Raw genomic sequence first — 20,762 nt, forward strand, 5'->3', positions numbered from 1 at the left:
CTGTTCCATCATGATTGTATGCCGGTGCACAAAGTAAGGTCCATAAAGGCATGGCTGGGTGAGTTTGTAGAGGAATAATGTGACTGCTCCGCACAGAGCCCTGACCTCAACCCCATCCAACACCTTTGGTATAAACTAGAATGAAGAAGGAGAGCCAGGCCTTCTCATTCAAAATCTGTGACTGATAAATGATTGTCTGGAAAAAAGGGCAAAAATACCCACAGACACACTCCAAAATCTTTTTGAAGCCTTCCTAGAAGAGTGGAAGCTGTTTTAGCTGCAAAGGGTGATGGGAGAGCTAACTCCATAACTAATGGATTTAGAATGTGATGTGATAAAAGCTCCAGTATTTTGTCCATATAATATACTGTAGTTTAACCTATGAACTTGTACTGAGTACTATTACTCTTGGGTGGTAATAATGAATACTTCATTGATAAGAAATTAATCAGCAGGATACACGACAAGTAGTGTTGATTGAATCAAAGTTAACCCCTTACTGACCAAGCGTTTTTCTTCCTTTTTTCCATCTCTCATTCATTCATATACAGGAGGCGGGAGCTGGCTGCAGAATCACATAGCCGGCTCCCGACCTCTATGAGCAGTAGCTGCGATCCGCGGCACCTGAGGGGTTAACTACCGCAGATCGCAGCTATTGCTCATAGAGGTCGGGAGCCGGCTATGTGATTCTGCAGCCAGCACCCGCCTCATGTACAGTACAGACCAAAAGTTTGGACACACCTTCTCATTCAAAGAGTTTTCTTTATTTTCATGACTATGAAAATTGTAGATTCACACTGAAGGCATCAAATCAAATTTCTTTGTGACCTTCAGCGAAGCGGCCAAATCGAATTTTTGAAAACTTTGCTCATCTCTATTGAAAATGATTATCAAGTCAAGATGAGATTACAGTACACCGCTCAATTCACCTTCTCAGTACAGATGTAGAATATCACACAGTTAACTCACCTTGTAAAATTTGCCACCAGTTTCGTTATGGAATAAGGTTATACATTTACTATCCAGCTGCCAGTAATGTTTCTTCCTCTGTGGGATAAATGAAACATCATATTACATAGAGAATCTCAAATATCATCACCTAGGCTTTTTTCATTTTAATATTTAATTATTAAATATTAAACGTTAAACTGTTATAACCCAGTAATAGATTTGCTCTTTTGATTTTGTCTCCTTCCTTTTTCAATATAAGTATGACCCCAAAGTAAGTAGCATGGTTTGTTGAGGCTTAAGATAAATGTTCAAAGATAACAGAATATTACGGTATAACAAAGGATTTTGTAAAAAAGAAAAAAAAAATCACGTCATGTTTTGCGGTTTTACCATGGTTGTTTAGCCTCACATAAATATATTTTCATCTCTGTATAATAAAAGCATTGTTTCAGTTTCTCCCTATTATCAAGATCTCTGCTTGCTGAACTTACTGACGTGAATTTAAAGGGTTTCTATCACTTCGTTTCACCTATTTAGCTTTCAGACACTAGCGATCCGCTAGTGTCTGCTTTATCTAACCATCCTAATATAAGAGCTTATTGTCCTGCCGTTTAGCTAAAAAAATAACTTATATAGATATGCAAATGAGCCTCTAGGTGCTATGGGGGCGTGATTAGCACCTAGAGGCTCCGTCTACCTTAACAAACTGCCGCCGCCCAGCGCGTTCCTCCAGCCGGCCCATCTGCTCCGGAATGCGATGCTCCTCGTATTCGGCGCATGCGCAGTGAATGTCTGATCGCTTCCCTGCTCAGACATCTCCAATGCGCCTGCGCCGATGACGTCATAGTGCTCCGAGGAACAGGCGCAGTGGAGATGTCTGAGCAGGGAAGCGGTCAGACATTCACTGCGCATGCGCCGAATACGAGGAGCATCGCATTCCGGAGGAGATGGGCGGGCTGGAGGGACGCGCTGGGCGGCGGCAGTTTGTTAAGGTAGACGGAGCCTCTAGGTGCTAATCACGCCCCCATAGCACCTAGAGGCTCATTTGCATGTCTATATAAGTTATTTTTTTAGCTAAACGGCAGGACAATAAGCTCTTATATTAGGATGGTTGGATAAAGCAGACACTAGCGGATCGCTAGTGTCTGAAAGCTAAATAGGTGAAACGAAGTGATAGAAACCCTTTAAGGTACTTTGTTTGCATTTAGAGACAGAAAATCTTCCTTCCTTATTGCCAGTATGTTGTGCCAGTACTGGTAAGAGTTTTTGGGCACATTTATTAAGACCGGCGTTTTATTAAGCCCCTGCACTGGCGGTCAATCCGCCGCAGTTATGTAGAGACATCAGCCTCTACATAACTTCGGCAGATCCACAGCTGCTTCTAAATGTCAGACAGCTTCCCCGCTGTCTTACTTTTGGCTATTTTCTACACCTAAAACAGGCGCAGAAAATGGTTAATGAGACGCCCACTTTTTTAGACCTGCTATAAGTGGGGAAAAGTCGCAGATTGCGGCACAAAGGATCTTTGTGCCACAATCTGCACCAGAAATGTGCCTAATTTAGGCATATTGCTATTTAATAAATGCCTCCTTTTGTCTCTATTTATACAGCTGATAAAGGCCATAAATTCTAAAGGAAACACATTACAGAATAAGTATAATTGAATTTTTTGGGATTTCCAATTGTGGTTTAAAAAAAATCTAAAGAAAGGTCATCAAAATATATAAGGGGGAGATTTATCAAACTAGTGTAAAGTAGAACAGGCTGAGTTGCATATAGCAACCAATCAGATTCCTCCTTTCATTTTTCACAGCTCCTTTGGAAAATGAAAGGAGAAATCTGATTGGTTGCTATGGGCAACTAAGCCTGTTCTACTTTACACCAGTTTGATAAATTTCCCCCTGGCCAACAATGTGTATCCCTGCTCTAGAGGAAGCCTGGGCACCATGTAAACTGCCTGTCTCAACAACTCTTGACACTCGCTCTGCATTTTTTTAGTTTGCTGGGGATTGGTGTCACATTTACAGGGACAAATTATAAGGGAAGGAGCGTTCACACAAACGTTCATTCCAATTGACCTGTAAATTTGCCTGGGTATATGGGTCCAAAGAGTTTAATAACCTTAGTGTTCTGTTACAAAAGGCAAAACGGGATCTAATCTGTAAACCAATCTATGTTTTCCACCTTAGGCATTTACTACCCACCATACTGTCCTTGCTGGTAAAGTGGACAAGCCAGCCTTCAATCAACACACAACTGTTCTTCTTCTTGTTATACCGCACAGACTGCACAACTCTCATGAGTGGGATGAAGTTACTGTTCAAAGAAAGAAAATGCTTGTAAGGAAAGCTCTAACACCAAATGTATTCCATTGTCCCAAGTGACATAACACAAAATTTTGCAGTCAAGTGGCCAATGGTTAAATATTGGGGGAGATTTATCAAACTGGTGTAAAGTAGAACTGGCTTAGTGGCCCATAGCAACCAATCAGATTCCACCCTTCATTTTCCAAAGGACCAGTGAAAAATGAAAGGTGGAATCTGATTGGTTGCTATGGGCCACTAAGCCAGTTCTACTTTACATCAGTTTGATAAATCTCCCCCATTGTCACTGCAAGAAGAACACTGATATAGTCACATAAATCAAATATGAAATAAATGGAATTACAAATTAAGTACACAGAGGTCAATTTCATTTTGTTCAGATATACTCTTTAACATAGGGACTGTAGAGGTCACCTTGTCGTGGCAGGTGGAGTCACACAATTTGATCAAAATGTCCGCTAAGAACCTCAAATTTGTATGTATTGGAAATATAACCGTGATAAAAATAATAACAAAAATATTATATGTATGTATTTGTTAGCTCCTGCAATGTGCTGATGTATCATTGTGTGTTTGTATTTCAGTTACAACAGCATAGATTGCAAATGTAACACCCCAGAGTTGTGTTACTAAACTCTTTTACCCCGCTACAATCTGTTAAGAGCCTTAACCTTGTCATCTCGTGTAATTTTACATTGCATCCTCACAACTGTGCATTGTAAACCTTGTTAAATGTATATTGCTGTAATTTCCATGTTCACCAGCAGGTGGCAACAATGTTCTGGCAAGGAGCTAGGTTCAGTTTAGCACACCTAAGCTGGAATAGTTCATTCCAGTTTAGCTCCCCCCTCTGTGAGCAGAGTGGGTTGCGCCCACATCCTGCCTCATGGGTGGAGAAGGAAGCTAGTCGGTGTGCCAGCCGCCCCTGCTAGGGGAAGGCTGTGCGTGTAGGAGCTCCCAGATATAGGGAATCCAGCCAGGATCTTGTCTCGGCTGAGACATTTTTCATCATCCCCAGCCTGAGCCCTTCAGCCTCCGCTGGAAGCAAACAAGCAGACAACTCCAGGAAGAAAGCATACCCTGTGAAGATAACTGTGAGTAAAGTCCAGAGACCCAGGAGAAGCCATATTCCAATTCAGTGAGTCAGTCCCCAGACAGCAGAAGATAGAGAGTGCAGAAGCCAAATTCCTGCCACATTATAGAGCTACAAAGCAGACGTCCTTTTCCTGCAAGCTCCAGGTAAATTAGAGAGCAGAAGATAAATTCCTGCCAACCATTGCCAATACCTGCTGGGACCAAAGACTAATGCTGTATCTTGCTTGGATGAAAGTTGCTTTCAGTAAATACAAGTTTGAACTTCACCAACAGTCTGGATCTCAATTACTGCTGCAAATTCCTCTATTACTCCTACTAGCACCACACTCATTTTATTGCAAGTGAGCCAGGATCCAGGAGTCCAGCCGTACCCAGGTAGGAGACACCGCTGACACTATTATCAGTACCATACAGACACATTACACCACTCTGGCATTCCTAACCTGGTGCGTGAGTTACAACACCTTAAAGGGCCCCGCGACTGTACCCTGAGCACGCTGCAATTGGCGTCACGAACAAACTATAGACTATTATACCCATATCCTGACCCACTGCATAATTTGGCGTCCGTGTAACCGTACCACGGTCCTGCTCATTGCACAAGCTCTTGAGAGCAGGGCCTTCACTTTGATTGTTTGAAATGTTAGTTTGTTATTCAGTAACATCTGATTTTATTTGTACATGTCCCTTCTGATTTGTAAAGTGCTGTGGAATGTGTTAGTGATATATAAAAAAGATTATCATTTCATTTTGAAAGTGCAGTCCAGCTCGTAGGATATGACTACACGCAGGGTTTTTGTTTGGAGTCTGTTGCCATGGAGACCTATTAGCCCATATAGTAACTGCAGACACAAAATTCTAGGCTAGACTAATTATTATTTCAGATGAACCGGAGCAGTACAAAATTGTCATCCAAACATCTAAACCACATAGCTAAAACAGAAAGCCAGATATAACTTAAAATGAAACAATTTAAAGTTTAAGTGCAAGGATATAGGGGATAAAGTGTATATTAAAATATTTTCAAGTGTTGAAAAGTTGTGTAGTCTGTGCACCAAATACATGCAAATGTTGCACAATTCTTGTTAGGCTACATGCACACGACCTCGCCTTGTTTTGCGGTCCGCAAATTGCAGATCCGCAAAACGCAGATGAGCAGGCTGCCCATTATAGAAATGCCTATTCTTGTCCGCAAAACAGACAAGAATAGGACATGTTCTATTTGTTTTGTGGGGCCATGGAACAGAGCAACGGAGTGCTGTCTGCATCTTTTGCAGCCCCACTGACGTGAATGGGTCCGCATCCGATCGGCAAAAAATACAGAAACATAACATATACAAAGCCACAGTGGCAAAATCACAGGGTTCCTATTGATTAGTATGGCGGAATAGAGTAGGGCTTAATAGAATGCCTGTCAAAACGCCATAGACGGCAATAGTATTCTATTGCATTCTATGCTGCAAGTGATCAAAACAAGTGATCAAAAAATTGTATTTTTTAAAATATAACAAACGCACAAAAATAAGAATTTAAACCATCCCCTTTCCCAATTTTACATAAAATGACTAAACAATAATAAAAATAAGGATAATTGACATCACTGTGTCCCAAAACGTCTGAACTACTAAAATATAAAAATAGTTATTATGTGCGGTGAATGCTATAACAGAAAAAATTGCCAATTTAAAGTTTATTTTTGTCACCTAGCCGCCCAAAAAATAAAATTGCATAAAAAGTAAGGATCCATCTTCACTTACATTGAAAGTCAATGCGGATCCGTTTTCAATTGCACCATATTGTGTCAGTGAAAAACAGATCCGTCCCCATTGACTTAAATTGAAAGTCAGAACGGATCCGTTTGGCTCCGCATCGTCAGGCAGTGCAGAGGCATGGACAGAAAACCCAAGGAAGCACTCCGTAGTGCGACTGCAGGCTTCCGATCTGTGCCTCTGTTCCGCATAGCCGCGTATCTCCTGGATTGCGAACCCATTCAAATCATCGATAAGACAGCCCATTCAGCAAACTGAACTCAGAATGAACAGAGATTTAAATGAATACAAGTTTTGTTAAATCATTTCCAACAAAACTATCTGCTCAGCACCTCCTGCTCTATAACCTGCACATTGCTCTGCATTTTACGGTGACATGCAGGCCACGTGGCCGCTGAAGCCAAAAATACATGGGGAACAAGTTACAACTGGGTGCCAAAATATCCTATATATTGAACTGCTTTTCTGTCCATTTAGAATTATTTATAAATACAGTATTTATGTTTTTTTAAATAAAAGTTTTAACAATTGTCAGAAAGACCTATAGTAAGCAAGTATCAGGTGAAATTATTTTAATTCTCCAAGACATAAAAACTTTGTTTCAACAGACATATAAATCCACTCTGGACTTGAACGGGTTAATTAATAATAACATATAAAGGGGGTGTAAAGAAAGTGCTCAGCTTTATGTAATATAGATGGGTCTTGATATGAGAACCTCTCTTTACTGAATTTCTATACCACAGTTAATCAGTGAACTGCAGTTTTCTAACAGATAAATCTGGATTTTCATGAATTTAATTGACGATGCAGTTTAAAGAACATAACACAGAATTACACGCTTACCTTTCAAACGCTGTGTTATCACATGGACAAACCGCGCTTTCTGTACTTTTAAGCAAACACTCCTCTTCATCCTGTGTACTACCACTGAGGCTGACTGGTCGTTCATTCTCATTTTCATCTTCAACTTCTTGGCTAAAACTTTCTCCATCTGTAAAGTAAAAACCAATACCTTCATTTTAAGTTTAAAGGGGTTCTCCGGGATTTTGATATTGATGACCTATCAATCAATATCAGATCGGCTTGGGTCCGACACTCGGTCCCGAACAGAAATTTTAAAGATGAAGTATGATGGCAGACACTCGCAGGAAAGAGCAGGTGTGCAAGTAGTATGTCTGTACCCCAGTGCCTTCAATGACAACATAGCTACAAAAAATGCTCAGGCATACATGTGGCACAGAATTTGCACATACATCAACATACTGCATTGAAGTCAGACACAAGACATATTCAGCACATGACAATCACACATGGGACACATCATATGTAGCACACACGACACATGCACATACCCCGCTGATACGACGCACACACCATTCACACATAGGAAACCTGCAATGTACACACCAAGTCATGTATGCCTAACCCTATTGAATATTACATGCTTAAAAGGGTTAAACATAAATGTCTGGCACTAAATCATAACCTCCACATATTGTGCATAATCTATATTTAAAGGGGTTGTCCTACAATAACGACCTATCACCTTTCTACAGCATAGGTGATATATATATTGGATTGTTGGGCGTCTGACTGCTGGAACCCCAAACGATCAACCCAACAGGGGTCCTGAAACATTCAATTACACTACGCATTACTGCCCATCCATGTGCCCAAGGTTCTTGGGACCATGTTCCCTTGATCATGGGGGAAAGGGGGCCCAGAAGTCAGACACCCACCAATCGGACACTTATCACCTGTCTTTTCATAGCTGTTGCCCCTTTTCACATTCCCTATCCGTAAAGGATTTTTTTGGATGTATAACATTTTTTATGAATGATGGTAATTAATAAAAAAATCTGGCCCAAAATATGTGTTAAAATGAAATATAAATGCTCGCCTGTTAAAGCATCCGATTCCACCTTTCCAGTTATCCTCTATCCACAGGATACACATATACGGGTTGACTCTATTAGAACCAAATCTTCTATTTCCCCCTTACAATCTCCTACAGTCTCTACTCCTTCACAGCCAGCAGCCCCAGAAGTTCAGGAGATACTGTGGGGCCTCCTGTAGAATTTACACCAGTAGGAGGCTGCATTGCTGTGTGACACTGCCACCTGGTGGATACAATAATTATCTCTCTTCTGAAACAGAAGAGAAATAATTACTGCATCTTCTGAAACTGTCTCTGGAAGCAGGAGGATGGGGGCCCACTGAGGAATCCCACCGCCTCCCCCATGGTCCCAGTCCCAGCCTGCCCAGCATCCCCGCTAATCAGCTGGTTGAAGAGAAGGCCATGCTCCATGTGAGCACAGCCTTCCCTTTATAGTTTACCTGCTCGCCGTTGACATCGCAGCAGTGAGCAGGTGTAATTACAAGCCGTCCCATTCACCTCTATGGGACGGCTTTGTAGTATACACTTGAATAGGAAGGGGTCGTCCCATAGAAATGAATGGGATGGCTTGTAATTACACCTGCTCACTGCTGTGAGGTCAATGGTGGGCAGGTAAACAATTAAAGGGGTTATCCGAGTTAATAATAAAAAAATAAAAAAACTCTTAAAACCCATCTGGATATACATATAATTTGGTTAAACTAGATTTCATCAAGTTAAAACCCATATGTACACCTTTTCATGGTTCTGTCATTGCTTTGTTTACATGCTGAAGTACATGCTGAGGGGGCGTATAACAACAAAGCCTGAGCTCTGCCTCATGAATAATTGTGGGCGTGAACAATCTGACCTTCCCCTCACCCTGCTCTGCACATCCTAACTTTGCATAAACCAGTCACATGATCATCTCCTAGCTCACACAGACCGATCATCCTGTCACATTGCAGAAACACAGGCTCTATGTATCTAAGCTCTATGGCAGCTCTGTGTATCTAAGCTCTATGGCAGCTCTGTGTATCTAAGCTCTATGGCAGCTCTGTGTATCTAAGCTCTATGGCAGCTCTGTGTATCTAAGCTCTATGGCAGCTCTGTGTATCTAAGCTCTATGGCAGCTCTGTGTATCTAAGCTTTATGGCAGCTATGTGTATCTAAGCTCTATGTATCTAATCTATATGGCAGCTCTGTGTATCTAAGCTCTATGGCAGCTCTGTGTATCTAAGCTCTATGGCAGCTATGTGTATCTAAGCTCTATGTATCTAATCTATATGGCAGCTCTGTGTATCTAAGCTCTATGGCAGCTCTGTGTATCTAAGCTTTATGGCAGCTCTGTGTATCTAAGCTCTATGTATATAAGCTCTATGGCAACTCTGTGTATCTAAGCTCTATGGCAGCTCTGTGTATCTAAGTTGGCAGCTCTGTGTATCTAAGCTCTATGGCAGCTCTGTGTATCTAAGCTCTATGGCAGCTCTGTGTATCTAAGCTCTATGGCAGCTCTGTGTATCTAAGCTCTATGGCAGCTATGTGTATCTAAGCTCTATGTATCTAATCTATATGGCAGCTCTGTGTATCTAAGCTATATGGCAGCTCTGTGTATCTAAGCTCTATGGCAACTCTGTGTATCTAAGCTCTATGGCAGCTCTGTGTATCTAAGCTCTATGGCAGCTCTGTGTATCTAAGCTCTATGGCAGCTCTGTGTATCTAGGCTCTGTGTATCTAAGCTCTATGGCAGCTCTGTGTATCTAAGCTCTATGGCAGCTCTGTGTATCTAAGCTCTATGGCAGCTCTGTGTATCTAAGCTCTATGGCAGCTCTGTGTATCTAAGCTCTATGGCAACTCTGTGTATCTAAGCTCTATGTATCTAATCTATATGGCAGCTCTATGTATCTAAGCTATATGGCAGCTCTGTGTATCTAAGTTCTATGGCAGCTCTGTGTATCTAAGCTCTATGGCAGCTCTGTGTATCTAAGCTCTATGGCAGCTCTGTGTATCTAAGCTCTGAGGCATCTCTGTGTATCTAAGCTCTATGGCAGCTCTGTGTATCTAAGCTCTATGGCAGCTCTGTGTATCTAAGCTCTATGGCAGCTCTGTGTATCTAAGCTCTAAGGCAGCTCTGTGTATCTAAGCTCTATGGCAGCTCTGTGTATCTAAGCTCTATGGCAGCTCTGTGTATCTAAGCTCTATGTATCTAATCTATATGGCAGCTCTATGTATCTAAGCTATATGGCAGCTCTGTGTATCTAAGTTCTATGGCAGCTCTGTGTATCTAAGCTCTATGGCAGCTCTGTGTATCTAAGCTCTATGGCAGCTCTGTGTATCTAAGCTCTGAGGCATCTCTGTGTATCTAAGCTCTATGGCAGCTCTGTGTATCTAAGCTCTATGGCAGCTCTGTGTATCTAAGCTCTATGGCAGCTCTGTGTATCTAAGCTCTAAGGCAGCTCTGTGTATCTAAGCTCTAAGGCAGCTCTGTGTATCTAAGCTCTATGGCAGCTCTGTGTATCTAAGCTCTATGGCAGCTCTGTGTATCTAAGCTCTATGTATCTAATCTATATGGCAGCTCTATGTATCTAAGCTATATGGCAGCTCTATGTATCTAAGCTATATGGCAGCTCTGTGTATCTAAGCTCTATGGCAGCTCTGTGTATCTAAGCTCTATGGCAGCTCTGTGTATCTAAGCTCTGAGGCATCTCTGTGTATCTAAGCTCTATGGCAGCTCTGTGTATCTAAGCTCTATGGCAGCTCTGTGTATCTAAGCTCTATGGCAGCTCTGTGTATCTAAGCTCTATGGCAGCTCTGTGTATCTAAGCTCTATGGCAGCTCTGTGTATCTAAGCTCTATGTATCTAATCTATATGGCAGCTCTATGTATCTAAGCTATATGGCAGCTCTATGTATCTAAGCTATATGGCAGCTCTGTGTATCTAAGCTCTATGGCAGCTCTGTGTATCTAAGCTCTATGGCAGCTCTGTGTATCTAAGCTCTATGGCAGCTATGTGTATCTAAGCTCTATGTATCTAATCTATATGGCAGCTCTGTGTATCTAAGCTATATGGCAGCTCTGTGTATCTAAGCTCTATGGTAGCTCTGTGTATCTAAGCTCTATGGCAGCTCTGTGTATCTAAGCTCTATGGCAGCTCTGTGTATCTAAGCTCTGTGTATCTAAGCTCTATGGCAGCTCTGTGTATCTAAGCTCTATGGCAGCTCTGTATCTAAGCTCTATGGCAGCTCTGTATCTAAGCTCTATGGCAGCTCTGTGTATCTAAGCTCTATGGCAGCTCTGTGTATCTAAGCTCTATGGCAGCTCTGTGTATCTAAGTTCTATGGCAGCTCTGTGTATCTAAGCTCTATGGCAGCTCTGTGTATCTAAGCTCTATGGCAGCTCTGTGTATCTAAGCTCTATGGCAGCTCTGTGTATCTAAGCTCTATGGCAGCTCTGTGTATCTAAGCTCTATGGCAGCTATGTGTATCTAAGCTCTATGTATCTAATCTATATGGCAGCTCTGTGTATCTAAGCTATATGGCAGCTCTGTGTATCTAAGCTCTATGGTAGCTCTGTGTATCTAAGCTCTATGGCAGCTCTGTGTATCTAAGCTCTATGGCAGCTCTGTGTATCTAAGCTCTGTGTATCTAAGCTCTATGGCAGCTCTGTGTATCTAAGCTCTATGGCAGCTCTGTATCTAAGCTCTATGGCAGCTCTGTATCTAAGCTCTATGGCAGCTCTGTGTATCTAAGCTCTATGGCAGCTCTGTGTATCTAAGCTCTATGGCAGCTCTGTGTATCTAAGCTCTATGGCAGCTCTGTGTATCTAAGCTCTATGTATCTAATCTATATGGCAGCTCTATGTATCTAAGCTATATGGCAGCTCTGTGTATCTAAGTTCTATGGCAGCTCTGTGTATCTAAGCTCTATGGCAGCTCTGTGTATCTAAGCTCTATGGCAGCTCTGTGTATCTAAGCTCTATGGCAGCTCTGTGTATCTAAGCTCTGAGGCATCTCTGTGTATCTAAGCTCTATGGCAGCTCTGTGTATCTAAGCTCTATGGCAGCTCTGTGTATCTAAGCTCTATGGCAGCTCTGTGTATCTAAGCTCTATGGCAGCTCTGTGTATCTAAGCTCTATGTATCTAATCTATATGGCAGCTCTATGTATCTAAGCTATATGGCAGCTCTATGCATCTAAGCTCTATGGCAGCTCTGTGTATCTAAGCTCTATGGCAGCTCTGTGTATCTAAGCTCTATGGCAGCTCTGTGTATCTAAGCTCTATGGCAGCTCTGTGTATCTAAGCTCTATGGCAGCTCTGTGTATCTAAGCTCTATGGCAGCTCTGTGTATCTAAGCTCTGAGGCATCTCTGTGTATCTAAGCTCTATGGCAGCTCTGTGTATCTAAGCTCTATGGCAGCTCTGTGTATCTAAGCTCTATGGCAGCTCTGTGTATCTAAGCTCTATGGCAGCTCTGTGTATCTAAGCTCTATGTATCTAATATATATGGCAGCTCTATGTATCTAAGCTATATGGCAGCTCTATGCATCTAAGCTATATGGCAGCTCTGTGTATCTAAGCTCTATGGCAGCTCTGTGTATCTAAGCTCTATGGCAGCTCTGTGTATCTAAGCTCTATGGCAGCTCTGTGTATCTAAGCTCTATGGCAGCTCTGTGTATCTAAGCTCTGAGGCATCTCTGTGTATCTAAGCTCTATGGCAGCTCTGTGTATCTAAGCTCTATGGCAGCTCTGTGTATCTAAGCTCTATGGCAGCTCTGTGTATCTAAGCTCTATGGCAGCTCTGTGTATCTAAGCTCTATGGCAGCTCTATGTATCTCAGCTCTATGGCAGCTCTGTGTATCTAAGCTCTATGGCAGCTCTGTGTATCTAAGCTCTATGGCAGCTCTGTGTATCTAAGCTCTATGGCAGCTCTGTGTATCTAAGCTCTATGGCAGCTCTGTGTATCTAAGCTCTATGGCAGCTCTGTGTATCTAAGCCCTATGGCAACTCTGTGTATCTAAGCTCTATGGCATCTCTGTGTATCTAAGCTCTGAGGCAGCTCTGTGTATGTATCTAATATAGCTTAGATAGATATAGGGGTCATATATGACACCTATATCTATCTAAGCTATATCTATGTTGACTATATACTATGTAGTCACTGTCCCCCCTCCCCCCCATACACAATGCAGTGTCCCCCACCCCTCCATACACACAATATACACAATGCAGTGTCCCCCACCCGTCCATACACACAATATACACAATGCAGTGTCCCCCACCGCTCCATACACACAATATACACAATGCAGTGTCCCCCACCCCTCCATACACACAATACACCCAATGCAGTGTCCCCCTCCCCCACTCCATACACCCAATGCAGTGTCCCACACCCCTCCATACACACAATGCAGTGTCCCCCACCCTCCATACACCCAATGCAGTGTCCCCCACCCCTCCATACACCCAATGCAGTGTCCCCCACCTTCCTCTCCCGGGGAAACCTAAGAGCCCAGGCAGAAGCACATGTCTTTACTCTCCAGTGTAAACAGCAGGGAGGGCGGGTCTTTCATCTAATTGGCTGTCCTGACTTGCCTTCTCCCTTTTATTGGCTGAGCTGCTTGTCCTTCATTCCTGCTCCTGGATCACAGCAATACAGCGACTGGCAGCACCTGGGTAACCCTTTCCTAATCAGAGCTCTCCTGTACACTCTTTCGGTGCAACACAGGAGCTTCTGTTTTGCACAGTAATGACAGCCCTGCTGCTCTATTGATATGCTAATGAGATCGCGGCAGAGAGGGGGCGGGCACCAAAAGCTCTGACGTCTCGTTTACAGAGCTGGGCCACTCCCTCAAGCAGGGAGAAGCTTGTAAACGAGACGTCAGCACCAGAGAGGGGTTGATGACGTCGGGGGTCACATGACCCAAATCAGCAGTGTGGAAACAGCGCAAAATCAATAAAGTGAGTACATTAGAAATGTATCTTTAATGATGTGTAAAAAAGCAGCCCTAACACATATTTTTTTAAGTCGGATAACCCCTTTAAGGGAAGGCTGCTCTCACATGGAGCGTGGCCTTCTTTTCAACCAGCTGGTCGGTGGGGGTGCTGGGTGTTGGACCATACCGGGGGGTTAGGTCATCAATATTAAAATCCAGGAAACCCCTTTAAGATCCAAGGAGTACTTCTTCTCTTTATGGTGAGTGCCTCTTATAGGCCGGGCAATGCTCCTTCTGAAAAAAGGTATGCAAACTAGCTCTCTTACCAAAAAGAAAAGAAAGCTGCTCTTCTAATGCCTCCAGATGTTCAGGATAGTCAGTGTTTGACCTTTTAACACCTTCAAGACACCACCAGTTTTCACCTTCCTGATACAGCCTCATTTTGCAAATGTGACATGTCATTTAATGTGGTAATAACCTTGGAATGCTTTTACTTATCCAAGCCATTCTGAGATAGTTTTTTTTTTTGACACATCATACTTAATGTTAGTGATAGCTGTACCGCATGGGTGAATAAAACCTTTTATTTTTCTATTTTTGGAGTGCTGCCCTTCTTCTGGTATTCTAATGTTAGTGATAAAAATGAGTCGATATGTTTTATCTTTATTTATAAGTCCTAAATTTAGAGAAAAATTAGAAAATTTTAATTTATCTGTTTCTAAGACAGATTGTGATACCTCATAAACTAGTTATTAACATTCACCATATGTCTACTTTATGTTGCCATCATTTTGTAAATTTGATTAGATTTTTTTTAAATACTATGAGGCTTAAAATTTTAAGAAGCAATGTTGTCAATAAAGAAAATTTCCATAAAGTGCTGTATGGCCACATGGCAGGGCTCCGAAGGGAAGGAGCGGTGTATGGCTTCTGGAGGGTAGATTTCACTGGAATGGTTTTTGGGCACCATGTCACATTTAAAGAGATCCTGAGGTACCCCTACAGTGGAAGCCCCAAAAATGTACCCCATTTTAGAGACTACAGCCCTGAAGAAATTTATTGAGGGGTGTAGTGAGCACTTTGATCCAAAGGTATTTCATAGAAATTTTCAAAACTGGGATATGAAATTAAAAATTACATTTATTTTTAATTATATGTAGTTTCAGCCTTAAATGTTTCATTTTCACAAGTGGTAATAGGAGAAAAAGTACCCCAGATTTTGATACATAATGTTTCCTGAGTAGGATAGTACCCCCTATGTGGTTATAAACTGCAGTTTCTGAAGAGAAAACGCCCCATGTGTGTTCGAGGCCTAGTTTGGTGATTGATACATCACTGGCCGACAACTGCACTCTGAGACTCTAAGGTGAAATAAAAAAAAGAAACCTCCAAGAATTAACCCCTTTTAGAAAGCATGCTCCTCACAGAATTTACCAAGAGGTATAGTGAACATTTGATCCACAGTTGTTTTGCAAAAATTAATGCACAGCAGATGGTGCAAAGTGAAAATTGCTATGTTTCCACAGATATATCATTGTGCGCCAGTCTTAAAAGTAGGCCCTTATTATTATTATGCATTTCCTGGTTTTAGAAAAACCATAAGTGTGGTTCTGAATGTATAAGAAGGATGGGGCCCCTTAGAGACAAGCGAGTTCCACACTCCGGACTTGCAGCGTGAGTATGTGGGAGCTCCCGTCTTGACCTCCCAGCACTAGCGGGGTCGCGTAGCATTATATTGCTTTATGATGCTATGTAACCCTCCAGTTCTGTGGTGCTGTCAGTGTTATACAATACATTACATAGCTTCATAAATCAATATAATACTATGCGACCCATAAAACTGTTTAATTATGGATTTAGGAAGCAAATCATCAGGACAATGGTGTCCATAGCTTTCAAAGATTTAAAGAAAATGTATGAGCGCTACCTTCTCCATCAATACTGGATACCTCTCCCAGGCACTCGTCTGGTACATCTGGCACGCATCGTCTGTGACAATTGAAGCGGCAGTCTGTAGAGAATGGATTGGCGGGTGAGTAGATGCATATTCAAGGCCTACACTGTGCGCATTTCAAAGAAAATATTTAACATTTTTAAAATCAGCACCTTGATCTGAATACTGCAACTACCGACCTCAATATTTTACCTTAGCAAATGAGGAACAGACAGAATAATACGTTAGGTTTGTTCACGTTAATTGCCGGTGCATTGGCCCCTGTAAAAGGGCCTTAACTCACATCAGTCCCTATATCAATTACACACATTCTAGTGACAATAGTAAGAACATTTTGAAAAGCATGTTTTTTGACATGTTGAAGGAAACCATATGAAAATAAGGCAAGGGCTTGAGGTTGACATGTGAACTCCATATAGATAAGAGTCCTAGTCACCTTTTAATTCATGGTTTCACTGTTACATGATAGTAGTGCTATGCAGCGCCCATTTTGCTGTGAAATGATAGTCTGGATTCCATTCAGGTTTGGAAACATAAACTATCTGTCTGCTCCAAAAGTAAATTCACGCTTGAAGGCAGGGGCATAGCTATAGGGGGTGCAGAGGTAGCACTCACTACCGGCCCCATGAGCCTGAGGGGGTCCAAAGACCCTTGTGCCACATAAGAAGACACACGTATTGTAGAAAGTGCATGCTGGTCAAGTTACACCTCTGGCTGGAGGGAAGGGGTTAAGTCAAGAATTTGGCATGGGGGGGTGCAGTTTCAATTTTTGCTTCAGGCAGCACAAAGGCTATGTACTTTCCTTCCCCTGGTCACAAAGCATTGAGGGAAGGGGGGCCCAAGCTGAACTCTTATATCGGGGCCCATGAGCCTTTAGCTACGCCCCAGTTTCAGCCAATAAAGGCTAACTCTTTGAATAGCAAAAAGTGATACAATTTTTCAGTATATTTTCTGCTTGAATTAGATATGGTCTTCAAGATCTCTGCTTGCAGTCATTTCATAGGATTAGGAACTGTCACTGCACTGGTCATGTGATATCAAAGAAGTACTGATTTTTATTACAGTACACGAGGCTCCCATTATGCGTAACTTTCTTTTAGTGAATCCGCAGCTAAAGAGTTAAACAGCAAAACATAAAGAAAAAACTTGTTTAGGTACAACCTAGCATGCTTGAACATATAGTAACCAATGAGGATGTATCAGAGAACATATAAGCAATATGAGGATAAACCTCGCCCTCTTTCTTTAGCTGCGTCCGCAGTGATAAGAGCTGAGTGAAAATTTCCTTGTTATATTAATGATATCATTCTATCATATATGCTCATTATTGTCGTTAATTTCTATATTCACTCCTGGTTTCTTACCCCCTCCTGAATTAACTTGTGGTTTTATTCATCTTTTTTCATCCTTCTTACTTAACATATGTTTTCCTTTCCGTCGTTGGTCGTCAGCCTTCATCTCCCGCCCGTTACAGTCAGTGCGAGCGCTGCTCTCAGACTGGACGGACATTGTTAATCTGCTGTGTAGAAAGATTTTTACCTCACAGGTTTCGTCATAATTTACTCTCTGTGGCCATATTAGTGACCGTTCTCTCTCTCTCTCTATATATTATATATATATATACACTCACCTAAAGAATTATTAGGAACACCTGTTCTATTTCTCATTAATGCAATTATCTAGTCAACCAATCACATGGCAGTTGCTTCAATGCATTTAGGGGGGTGGTCCTGGTCAAGACAATCTCCTGAACTCCAAACTGAATGTCAGAATGGGAAAGAAAGGTGATTTAAGCAATTTTGAGCGTGGCATGGTTGTTGGTGCCAGACGGGCCGGTCTGAGTATTTCACAGTCTGCTCAGTTACTGGGATTTTCACGCACAACCATTTCTAGGGTTTATAAAGAATGGTGTGAAAAGGGAAAAACATCCAGTATGCGGCAGTCCTGTGGGCAAAAATGCCTTGTGGATGCTAGAGGTCAGAGGAGAATGGGCCGACTGATTCAAGCTGATAGAAGAGCAACGTTGACTGAAATAACCACTCGTTACAACCGAGGTATGCAGCAAAGCATTTGTGAAGCCACAACACGCACAACCTTGAGGCGGATGGGCTACAACAGCAGAAGACCCCACCGGGTACCACTCATCTCCACTACAAATAGGAAAAAAGAGGCTACAATTTGCACGCGCTCACCAAAATTGGACTGTTGAAGACTGGAAAAATGTTGCCTGGTCTGATGAGTCTTGATTTCTTTTGAGACATTCAAATGGTAGAGTCCGAATTTGGCGTAAACAGAATGAGAACATGTATCCATCCTCTGATGGCTACTTCCAGCAGGATAATGCACCATGTCACAAAGCTTGAATCATTTCAAATTGGTTTCTTGAACATGACAATGAGTTCACTGTACTAAAATGGCCCCCACAGTCACCAGATCTCAACCCAATAGAGCATCTTTGGGATGTGGTGGAACGGGAGCTTCGTGCCCTGGATGTGCATCCCTCAAATCTCCATCAACTGCAAGATGCTATCCTATCAATATGGGCCAACATTTCTAAAGAATGCTATCAGCACCTTGTTGAATCAATGCCACATAGAATTAAGGCAGTTCTGAAGGCAAAAGGGGGTCAAACACTTTACATTAGTATGGTGTTCCTAATAATTCTTTAGGGGAGTGTATATATATATATACAGTTGCAAGAAAAAGTATGTGAACCCTTTGGAATGATATGGATTTCTGCACAACTTGGTCATAAAATGTGATCTGATCTTCATCTAAGTCACAACAATAGACAATCACAGTCTGCTGAAACTAATAACACACAAAGAATTAAATGTTACCATGTTTTTATTGAACACACCATGTAAACATTCACAGTGCAGGTGGAAAAAGTATGTGAACCCCTAGACTAATGACATCTCCAAGAGCTAATTGGAGTGAGGTGTCAGCCAACTGGAGTCCAATCAATGAGATGAGATTGGAGGTGTTGGTTACAGCTGCCCTGCCCTATAAAAAACACACACCAGTTCTGGGTTTGCTTTTCACAAGAAGCATTGCCTGATGTGAATGATGCCTTGCACAAAAGAGCTCTCAGAAGACCTATGATTAAGAATTGTTGACTTGCATAAAGCTGGAAAGGGTTATAAAAGTATCTCTAAAAGCCTTGCTGTTTATCAGTCCACGGTAAGACAAATTGTCTATAAATGGAGAAAGTTCAGCACTGCTGCTACTCTCTCTAGGAGTGGCCATCCTGTAAAGATGACTTCAAGAGCACAGCGCAGACTGCTCAATGAGGTGGAGAAGAATCCTAGAGTGTCAGCTAAAGACTTACAAAAGTCTCTGGCATATGCTAACATCCCTGTTAGCGAATCTATGATACGTAAAACAATAAACAAGAATGGATTTCATGGGAGGATACCACAGAGGAAGCCACTGCTGTCCAAAAAAAACATTGCTGCACGTTTACAGTTTGTACAAGAGCACCTGGATGTTCACAGCAGTACTGGCAAAATATTCTGTGGACAGATGAAACCAAAGTTGAGTTGTTTGGAAGAAACACACAACACTATGTGTGGAGAAAAAGAGGCACAGCACACCAACATCAAAACCTCATCCCAACTGTGAAGTATGGTGGTGGGGGCATCATGGTTTGGGACTGCTTTGCTGCGTCAGGGCCTGGACGGATTGTTATCATCAAAGGAAAAATGAATTCCCAAGTTTATCAAGACATTTTGCAGGAGAACTTAAGGCCATCTGTCCACCAGCTGAAGCTCAACAGAAGATGGGTGTTGCAACAGGACAACGACCCAAAGCATAGAAGTAAATCAACAACAGAATGACTTAAACAGAAGAAAATACGCCTTCTGGAGTGGCCCAGTCACATCCCAAGAATATTGCTGAACTGGAACAGCTCTGTAAAGAGGAATGGTCAAGAATTACTCCTGACCGTTGTGCACGTCTGATCTGCAACTACAGGAAACGTTTGGTTGAAGTTATTGCTGCCAAAGGAGGTTCAACCAGTTATTAAATCCAAGGGTTCACATACTTTTTCCACCTGCACTGTGAATGTTTACATGGTGTGTTCAATAAAAACATGGTAACATTTAATTCTTTGTGTGTTATTAGTTTCAGCAGACTGTGATTGTCTATTGTTGTGACTTAGATGAAGATCAGATCACATTTTATGACCAATTTGTGCAGAAATCCATATCATTCCAAAGGGTTCACATACTTTTTCTTGCAACTGTATATATATATTAATTCTGCCTTTGAATACTTTTGCTATATACACATATATTATATTATTTTACCGGTAGTTAATTATCTACCCTTACAGGCCTCACTATAAACTGTGAATTTCTGTTATTACAGTGCCCTCTATATATATATATATATATATATATATATATATTTTGGTCAAGTCTGCCCCCAAATCAAGACAAGGGTACAGACTTTATGTCAGGGGACCAAATCCAAAATTTAATTGACCAGTCTGTGTCCCGCTCTGTACAGGAGGCAGTGCGCTCAGCTATGTCATCTGTACAAGAGACAATTTCCAGGTCGGTCACTAGGGCGATTGCCCAGTCGGCACCTCCAAAATCCCCTCAGGCTACACCACAAACTCCATCTGAGGTGTTTTGGTCGGCGACTGACTCTACAACCAATTTGGCAAAAGGTTTTTAAAAAAAAATCACATAAACCTGTCCTCAAACGGCATTTAATGAATGACGACCATACTCCCAACACACAGACTAAGTCTGCTCATACTGGGAAAGGTCAAGCAACTCATGACGACCTACGGCTATCGTGCAGTACCCATACTGATGCTCATGCTATGCATCCAAGATCCTCCGCCCG

General features: G+C 42.0%; 1 protein-coding gene across 1 annotated transcript in view; it reads right to left on the bottom strand.

The window, feature by feature from the left end:
* Positions 1-20,762, bottom strand: part of LOC120980653 (serine/threonine-protein kinase D3-like) — a 138,024-nt gene that overhangs the window by 38,526 nt on the left and 78,736 nt on the right. The window contains exons 7-10 of the mRNA XM_040409889.1: positions 15,879-15,962; positions 6,986-7,133; positions 3,156-3,267; positions 970-1,047 (exon numbers count right to left, since the gene is read on the bottom strand). Coding sequence (XP_040265823.1) covers positions 970-1,047; positions 3,156-3,267; positions 6,986-7,133; positions 15,879-15,962 — 422 coding nt within the window. The remainder of the gene's footprint in view (positions 1-969; positions 1,048-3,155; positions 3,268-6,985; positions 7,134-15,878; positions 15,963-20,762) is intronic.

Source organism: Bufo bufo, chromosome 10 (assembly GCF_905171765.1).
Source record: "Bufo bufo chromosome 10, aBufBuf1.1, whole genome shotgun sequence".
In the NCBI taxonomy this organism is placed as follows: domain Eukaryota; kingdom Metazoa; phylum Chordata; class Amphibia; order Anura; family Bufonidae; genus Bufo; species Bufo bufo.